Source organism: Trachymyrmex septentrionalis, unplaced genomic scaffold, assembly GCF_001594115.1.
Source record: "Trachymyrmex septentrionalis isolate Tsep2-gDNA-1 unplaced genomic scaffold, Tsep1.0 scaffold330, whole genome shotgun sequence".
Classification (NCBI taxonomy): Eukaryota; Metazoa; Arthropoda; class Insecta; order Hymenoptera; family Formicidae; genus Trachymyrmex; species Trachymyrmex septentrionalis.
The window spans coordinates 82,184-91,667 of NW_017305495.1; the positions used below are offsets into that span (position 1 = coordinate 82,184).

General features: G+C 28.6%; 2 protein-coding genes across 3 annotated transcripts in view; one reads left to right on the forward strand and one right to left on the reverse strand.

Moving 5' to 3' along the window:
• Positions 1-312: 312 nt before the first annotated feature.
• Positions 313-5,427, reverse strand: LOC108750172 (TELO2-interacting protein 1 homolog). Of its 2 annotated transcripts, none has more exons than XM_018489453.1 (13): positions 4,820-5,427; positions 4,559-4,695; positions 4,309-4,486; positions 3,663-3,840; positions 3,217-3,548; positions 2,917-3,128; positions 2,396-2,791; positions 2,078-2,317; positions 1,461-2,009; positions 1,089-1,380; positions 768-996; positions 562-696; positions 313-470 (listed from the first exon to the last, which is right to left on the reverse strand). In XM_018489453.1, exons 1-13 carry the CDS (start codon positions 5,005-5,007, stop codon positions 387-389), a joined length of 3,150 nt encoding a protein of 1,049 aa, XP_018344955.1. In that variant the 5' UTR covers positions 5,008-5,427; the 3' UTR covers positions 313-386. The 2 variants fall into 2 exon arrangements, with proteins under 2 accessions (XP_018344955.1, XP_018344954.1); XM_018489452.1 differs by having other exon boundaries at positions 1,089-1,389; positions 4,820-5,007.
• A 231-nt stretch (positions 5,428-5,658) lies between these two features.
• Positions 5,659-9,484, forward strand: part of LOC108750185 (PMS1 protein homolog 1) — a 7,466-nt gene continuing 3,640 nt past the window's right edge. The window contains 11 exon segments of the mRNA XM_018489483.1: positions 5,659-5,824; positions 5,826-6,028; positions 6,477-6,641; positions 6,759-7,033; positions 7,140-7,259; positions 7,399-7,542; positions 7,752-8,152; positions 8,281-8,467; positions 8,565-8,706; positions 8,843-9,149; positions 9,231-9,369. Coding sequence (XP_018344985.1) covers positions 5,676-5,824; positions 5,826-6,028; positions 6,477-6,641; positions 6,759-7,033; positions 7,140-7,259; positions 7,399-7,542; positions 7,752-8,152; positions 8,281-8,467; positions 8,565-8,706; positions 8,843-9,149; positions 9,231-9,369 — 2,232 coding nt within the window. The 5' untranslated portion in view covers positions 5,659-5,675.

Sequence of the window (9,484 nt, forward strand, 5' to 3'; positions counted from 1 at the left end):
ACACACACACACATACATACTAGAGCACCTTAACACACTTTTGTTTTATAATCATTTATTATCGCTTTGTAGATAGTAAAAAAAAGTATAATTATATGTAAGTTATTGTAAAATGTGGAAAAAATTATAAAATGTTAGAATTATATACAAATAAAAATTTTCTGTCACAAAATTTCTTTATTCTCTCTACTATACTATAAATATACATAAATATTCAAATAATTTGAATAAATCCAGCAATCTATTTGTTTCCTACTTAATTAATTAATATTAATATTAAAATATTTTTTATTACTTTAATATAAAGGCATTTTGTAATTTAATGGCACATTGTTGTTTGAAGATCTTTGAATTCTTATATCATTTTTCAAATATTTTTGATATATTCAATAGTGAATATTCTGTTGAATATATGTAATGATTTCGTTTACATTTTTGTAATATTCGTTTGACGGAGAAGCATCTGGAATCTGAAAAGTAAAATAATAATACATTATACAGAACTAGATTTGAATTTATCACTAGATATTAATTATATTTCATAATTAAGTGATAACATACCAGCAGATGTTTCATATCAAATGTTGCATCAGACGCTATTCGTGCAACTTTTGAATTCCAGATACTAAGACATTTCACCCACGCGATATCTCCATTATAATCAGCAATATCTTTGTACAATTTTACACAGCATGCCTTTTAAACAACAAATAGTTAAAGATTTATATATATGCAAAAATACACAATACATTCTATTTTCATTTTACCTGTAATGTAGTACATTGACGTGCACTAAGGTATAATTGTGTATTACTTAATATTTGCCACAATTCATGTTCACGTAATTTCAGGAGCCTCGCGATTATTCCCAATGTAGATAACAATTCGTATTGGGATTTGTAGGTTTGTGTGAATTTGTAAACGTTTACCGAGCTCTTATTAATACTTTCTTTAGAGGACTTAGTCAAGAATTGAAATACAGATGGTAATACCTCTCTATAAAAGATCAATCATGGCATTACAACACATTCGGTGTGTGTTAATTACTTTTTTGTAATATATTCGACGAAATGCATAAGATATTTTACCGCAGAGTTCTGCTTCTGATGAAGTCATTCGAAATGTTGGCGAGTACATGCAAAAGTTGCCATGCGTGATTAATGATAAGTACATTTTCATCATGGAATCTGTCGATCAGTGGATGCCATAACTGATGCACAAGAGGCAGTAGTTCATCTTCCCACTCAACTAGTATCGGTAAACCTTCTTGAAGCGTTTGCATCGCCATCAGTGATTTTTGTACATCCTTCAAAGGTAGAAAGTGTATACAACGTTTCATAACTTCTATGATTATCTTTATATGAGTTGGTAACTTTTTATCTGATTTATCTAGAATGTATAATGAATAATGAATCAATTTTGCGACCTATGAAATATATATAAAAATAAATTCCTATTACCTTCTGCACTAGGATCTGAGTAATCTTCGTTTATTTCTTCTGGTAACTCAGTATTCGGTACTTTTACATCTGATTCTATCTCCTCAAAGTCATCCTCCATTTTTTCATCAATTTTCTTTGCATTATAGTATTCTAACAAAGAAAGAATAATTGTTTCCGAAGAATTACTTGTAGTTCGTATATCTTCTTTTGTTACTTTTATATCATCCCAATTTATTAACGTTTTTATGCATATGATAAATGTATGAAATATCTTCAAGAACGAATAAGTGTCTTTTTGACGATAAGGAGTACTCAGTTGCCTAAGTACATCTTCTACAATTCCCTTTAGGTGTGGCAAAAAATCCATTCTGCTGTACTTCATAACAACTTTGATAACGTCAAATACGCCAGGATTATGATTTATTTGGCGTAATTTCATTATAATGTGATAAGAAAAATAATCTACATTAGCACGTAGCAGATCGCCGATCGTCTTATGTTGTTGTGTTTTGGCGACATTTTCGAGAGTACGCACTCCAATATAACTGATTAAACTGCTCCCACTACCTAAAAATTATCCTTAATTTTTACTCATTTGTAAAAAGATTTGAACTCTCTCACTGTTAATGACATACCTGCTCTTTCAATAATTAAATACAAAGTTTTTAGAAGATATCTATCAAAGTCATGTTGTAAATTTTGTGCTATAAGACCTAATCCTTCGGTCAAAAGGCAACATTGCACTATATTACTCTGTGCTTGCACCAAAGGAGTATCTTCAGTTACTTCTGTAGGCAAATACCATACTTCCTGTGTTGTGTAAAAATCTACGATTTCTTTATATAAATATGAAGAAGATGAATCTTTAGCAGAAACTAAAACAAAATTGACATATTAATGAGAGCTTATATTAGTAAATACTTCTTCAAATACATATGTATTTTTTGTATTACCTAAGATCCAATTAAGTAGCAAACTCAGTTCCTTTCTGTGTTGTGGTACATCCATCATAAGTTCAAGAATAGTGTCGATTAATATCCTCAAATCCCCAAATTCTCGAAGCAACTTGCATATTGTAATAAGTTTCTCTTTACACAAATTACTCTTAATAAATTTAAACTGTCTCCACGAATCTGATCCATAAAAATATGCAGGATCGTCTAAATCTTTTACATTTGTTGTCTGGAGAAGAGACACGTTGTTGCAATCTATGATCATAATGTATACAAGAGCTAAAAGCAATCTTTGCATGTGAGCTTGGGATCTCATAATATGAGGCAATCTTTGCGTTCCAAATAATCTTAAATATCCAGCAAATTGATTCAAGTATACTAATTGTTCGTTATCATCTAAAAATTATAGAATGGATACATACGTTTTGCGATTTCCATGTATTTATGTTAAAAATTACATTATGTTTATTAATATGAAATAAAAAACTTTTTAACTTCAAACAGTAAGAAAAAAATCTTACTTGATCGTCTAATAATTGTGGGCAATTTTGTAAGTAAGCTGTAAAACTTATCTTCCAATAAATCGATTAATGATTTCATATCGTAATTTTGCATGTAGGTTTCACTTATTGTATACAGCACATTGTGCGCTTTTTCACTAACTTCTATAGATTCATCTTCAGACAGAGAAATCAAATAATCTATCAATGTCATAATATTTGGTTTCATATTCCTACATAAAATATATATATACATTTATTTAAATGTTATAAAAATGTAAAAAAAAAGAATAAATAGAAACAAAAAAGGGAATTTTTTACCTGCGACAATTTTCAAGTATAAGTCTGATACTTTCAACTAGTTCTTTCTTAACTTTGTAGTGTGAGTGGCTCCTAACTTGGTCTAACAATTTTATACAAGAGCCAAGCTTAATAGCCACAGCTTCGAACCATTCTTTATTTCTTGTAACTCCTTTCAGATTATGTTCTATGTCGCATTTTCCATTATATTTCACACTATGTGACATGTCAGTGGATATATTACAACCTTTTTTTACAAGTGTTTCTATGGATAATGTGTCTTCTTCAGCATCTTCTTCATCCTTATCATGGACTACAAGAGATATAATTCTTCCCCATGCTCGAATCGCTATCTATAATTGTACAATATAATTATATATAATATTTAATTATTATATAACCTAAATAATCTTTTTCTATTAAAATGTTTTAAAAATAGTTCAATATATGTAAGAATCATGTATTACCATCGTAATTTTGTGATTTTGAATTTCTTCTCCCATTGCTATTTCCTGTAATCCACCGATAATACCAGGAAAAAATGCCATGATGATATTTGCTACTTGATCTTGCATAATAATGTCAGATTTACCCATCTCATCATCAATATGACACAAAGCCATTACTGCATCTAGTCCAGCTAATCTAATAATTAATTTGAATCAATGATGATATATTTTAAGGTGGTACAGTATAAAACTGAAATGCTGGATAGTTCAATACTAGAGCAGTGAAACAAAAAATGAATATAATTTCCATGCTTGCTATCCCTTCACGTTATTATGAATTTTTTAAATGGAAAATATTCCACTGTAATAAAATAATAAAGATATAAATTTAATCCAAAAGTAACTAAAATTAAACAAATTGTACTATGGTTTTTGAAGAATAGAATCTTTCAAGCAACAATGATAATTAAATTTTAGAAACAATCTTCCAAAATAGAAATTGAAAATGAGTAAACTGATAAGAAGTTTACACAATTCCTTTGTATAAAAATTGCAACTACAACGAAATCAGTTGAAAGCATTGGCCCATCCAGAGTTGCAATACGCTAAAACTTAATAAAACTAAAATAATGCCACCTTCAATATATGTTTTTTAAATATTTACTTTACAGAATATGACTTTTCGGTCCTTGCAATTGTTAGGCACAAAAATATTCCTTGACCAAGCTGCAGTACATTTTCTTTAGTATAAAGTAATTCTATCACGTCAGAATTGCTTTGGTAGATAAGATCTTTAATACATAAAGCTACTGCTTCCTTAAGTTCCTCATGAAATAAGATCACTGTTAAATTCAAATAATTAGATTAGTGCTAAGTATTATGAAATTTATTGACATACTTCAATACACACATACCTTGATTTGGCTGTTCTTTGTCAAAAATCTGGATTAGCAGAGATCCATAAATGTTAAAAAAGATTTTCAATTTTGTAATTCTAGTTTTTCGTATTATAACTCTCATAGTTCTTATCAGTTCCTCTTTCACAGTCATGCTTTATATATAAATATATTTCAGATCATATATTTGTTTATATGGTTGTGACAATGCATATCGTTATATATAATATATTCCTTTTATTATACATACTAAGTTATTAAAAAAGAATGTTAAATTACCTTGTATTGCTTTGCAAGATGGTGATAATAGGAATTAAACAGTATGCCGATAAATCATGCATTGTTTTATCGGGAATATTACTAGCAACCTCTGCGATTCTACATGCGTAATCCTTACTCGGATTTTTTATTAAGTTATCGCAGCAGGACTTTAGTTCAAGAAAAATTTGCATATTAAATCGCTCCATTTTGATGTAAATATTAAATTGCTTTTTTCTAACCACAATACATTTGCATGTCTATTACAATATACTTCTCGTGAAATCAGCACAATGTTGAAGCACCTCTTGAATCAATTAATAATACTTTTTCTTTTTATACATATTAAGTGTATAATTTTTAAAATTCGTTAATCTCTTCAATTTTTTTCAAGATAGTCCTTATATATTCATTCATTCACTGATCTCTACATGTTCCTTCACATTTTTACAGATTTTTGGTTCCACTTGTGCCATGTGTCATGTATTTTACCTTCTTTTCCGTTTTTTTTTAATAGATTTCCGATCTTTAAGATCACGACACGTACCTCAAAATTTACAACTTCAAAATTTGCAATCAGAATTTCATACAAAAGTTTGGAATCTGTTTTTGCAGTTGCAGTCAAAATATTGCAGATTACAGCACTACATTACATGTACTTTCTGCACTTTTGCTCTTTAACCGAACTTTGTATTATTTTCTTTTTCTCTCCAATGTCTAAATATATATATCTATTTCACTTGAAGTGCAGAAGATACGAGATAGTGCAACTACAAAGAATAGAACCGCTATTCCATGCTGGTGCATTTCACACCACACACGTGATATTTAAATTATAAAAACACGGCGCAAATATTTCATCTGATGACATTTAAAGATGTCGATTTTGGCATTGGACGCAAAAACGGTAAAATTAATTACCACTACGCAAATAATAACATCCGTATATGCCGTAGTAAAAGAATTAATAGAAAATGCAATTGATGCCAATGCAGACAATATCGAAATTAACCTTGTACGTGAACCAATATAATGTAGTATATTTATGTATTTGCATGATGCTTTTTAAGGAAACGCATTATATTCATGCATCTTTATGTATGCTTCAGGTAGATAATGGTACATCTTTAATAGAGGTGAAGGATAATGGGTACGGTATATCTAAGAAGGATGCACCATACATGGCACTACCTTCCTATACATCTAAAATAGCAAATTTTGAAGATCTAGGTAACATTTGCAATCCAATCTACAACAGTCTAATTTCCATCGAAGCATTAATTCATACCTAATGAAGTCTAGAATCAACAAAAGCTTTTTTTTTAGAATCAAAATTTAAATTGATAGAAATGCATTGATTACACTTATTTCATTCCTGCTTTGATCTACAAGAGCTACGTTCTACTTAACGCTTGTAACGCTTGCGAGCATTGTTTATCCTTGTTTAATATTTGATAAACGACAAGGATGAAATAATTCCACGAGCGATGTGAGCATTAAGTGGAACGCAGTCTAGATCTCTACTTCTAAACAGAAACAGCACTACATCGAAGTAAAGCTGAATTAAGGACTTTGATAGAAACTAGACTAATATTTTAGTTTACGAGAATGTTTTTAGACTACAGTTTAGTCATAGAAATGAAGCAAATTCTTATATCTCTAATCTCATCACTTCTAGATGCATTACGAACATTTGGATTTAGAGGAGAAGCACTTAGCGCAGTATGTGCAGTAGCAGAAGTTATTATTATAACAAAAACAGAAGAGGATAACGTTGGAACTTCATATATAATGAATAATGATGGACAAATTGTAAACTGTGAATCTTGCCATAAAAGTATAGGTAAAAAAATAACTTATCAGTTCTTAAACTTCTGTAAGATATGTCATAATATACATGATTATAATAATACTTTAACACATGTATTCTTAAAAGATGTACTAATTTATTGTATATTAGGTACTACAGTACAAGTAAGAAATTTATTTAAACAAGTGCCTGTGAGGAGACAAATAATTACGAATACGAAGAAAGCAAATCAGACTATCAAATTATTGGAGACCCTAATGCAATGTTTTGGGATATGTAAACCAAATGTACGAATTCAATTTAGAGTGAATAATAATGTTACGTTTACAAAACCAAGTCTAAATAATATCAGAGAAGCTGTAAATCATATACTTGGCAGAAAAATTATGTCTAATATGGAATGGATTGAATCTAAGGATGCAGAGGTAGTACATTCTTGAAATTGTTTGAAAAATTATGAGTATCCAATTAAGGAAAATATGTCTAGTTACGATTAATTCTTTTATGATTTACATCTTCATTATTTTTCAGTTCACTCTGCAATTAATGTTGCCTTCAAAAAAGGTACAAGATTTATCAGAAATTTCTCATCCTGATTTACACTATATTCTTGTAAATAATAGGCCTATTAAGCATAAGGCTCTTGAAAAGGTATGTTCTATGTAAACATTATTATGTTTAAACTCAAATAAAAACTGAATTTTTTTACAAATCTCGTTGCATGTAAATAATGTAGTCTTTATATTTATTATAAAATAGTAAAAAAGTAAATATATTTTTATACACATAGCTAGCAAATAGTCTGATATTAGAACATTTTGAACAAGAGTTGTATAGAAAGAAAATAATATTTCTTGTGTATATTACTTTGAGCCCATTGAATATTGACGTCAATCTAGAACCAAATAAAGATGCAATTCTTTTCAAAGATCAGGTAAGATTAAAAATTTAGATCATATTGTATTTAATATTATAAATGAAGATATATTAATTTTTTTCATAAAGCAATTATAATAATCACGTCAATTACTTATATAAAATACATAAAGTGATGGTTAGATAAAAATCTTTATGTTAAAGTTTTACAAAATGTAAAACAAAATACACACATAAATGTTACAAATTATATAATTGACATTGTAGAATAAAGTCCTTAATGCTGTAGATAAATGTATAAGAAAATTCTATGGACTTAAAGCTACAGAGATTGCTGAACAAAACGTGTCGTTAGACACATCTGTCTGTTATGAGGATTATGCATCTAATCCGAATGAAAATATTACTGACACCGAATGGCCTGCATGCAAAAAACGAAAAATACAAGAAAGAGTTAGTCAAGAAAATATTGTCAAAGAGGAATTAATACTTAATAACAGTAACGAATGTAAAAAATCTTCTCAAAATGAGCAACAGAATGATAATCAGACTCATAATCAGAAATATCATGAAGATGCATTGACTCTAACAACTCTTATACAATCACCGAATTTGAGCGATTCTGATTCAAATGATACCTTTTCTACCGCAGTGATTAAGGATAAGGCGTTAGTATATAGAATATTGTTAATTAATACGTGAATTTTTTCATGTTCTTGATTTTTCATATTAATATATCAATGTTATAATATTTAGAAACTATGGATAATTACATAAATATTAATGTAAATTACAGAGCAGACAAAAGATTAACTTTAAGTCAACTGCCTGTAGTAGATCTTGGTGAAGATTTTGACTTTATAGAAGAAACTGAAAATTCTAATATTTTCATGAACAAAAACGATGCTAGTAAAGAAAATATCCAAGAAAAAGAGAAAATTACAATGGAAACGTGGAGTAAAGGACAGGTTACTGGACTCAAGGTGAAATTCTAATAAATTGTAGAATGCTTATTAATTTTAATTTAATTTTATCATAGAATTCTACAAGTACAATCAATACTATTATTAAATGCAACAGGGTGGTACAGATATCAAATCGGATATTGCTACTGAAAAATTAAACGACAACTTAAATAATAAACTTGATGAAACATTGGAATCAGATAGAGCACATGTTGACCACAAAGATCTTAATTTTTTAAAACATGTTAGATTACAAGGTATATATAATTGTGCCATGGTCCAAATTGTTTATATATTACTTATATACATATAATAATTATTGTAATAAAAGTGTATAGTAAATAAAATAGGTATATAAACTTAAAGTTATATTAATAACTATTTTGTATTTAGTTGCAAAAGAAAATCCTACATTAACTGCAGCCCAAACTGCAAAAAAAATTACCGACTTTTGGAAGCAATTGTCATCCGAAGAGCGTGGTTATTATCGCGATATTGCACAAGAAGAAGAAAAGGAACATATAAGACACGAAAAGCCTGAGGGAAAAGTCGATGCAAATAAAGTAGTCTCAGGGAGAAATAAGAATAGACTTTTACAATTGTTTGAGAAAATAAAAAACGCAAAAAATGAGAGAAAAGAAAACTCAAATATGAGGACAATAGTACCTTGGATTATTGATAGAGCTAAAATAATCACAAGGTTGAGCTTATTAAGGGTTAAATAATATAACGTAAGATCGTTTATTTTATATGCTAATATACTTTATTGATTAATTTACAGATCAGATTTTGAAAGTGAACACATAATAGGTCGATTGACACCTAACTTATGGACTGCTACAATTTGTGAACAGATGTGGATTGTAGATATTACTGGTCTGATCAAAGGTTTGAAAGTTACCGATATCGATGCAAATAAGGTACTTATTAAATATTTATTGTTATTTTCCATGAAAATTATATTGTATAAAAACGTATAAATTATTTCTCTATGCTATTATTATTATTAATATTATTATTATTATTATTATTATT

Coding starts and splice junctions, on each gene's coding strand:
- LOC108750172 (XM_018489452.1), bottom strand. CDS start 5,007: ATGGAGCGATTTAATATGCAAATTTTTCTTGAACTAAAGTCCTGCTGC. Junction 2,318..2,395: donor GCTACTTAATTGGATCTTAG/GTAATACAAAAA, acceptor ATTTTGTTTTAG/TTTCTGCTAAAGATTCATCT. Junction 697..767: donor GTCAATGTACTACATTACAG/GTAAAATGAAAA, acceptor GTTGTTTAAAAG/GCATGCTGTGTAAAATTGTA.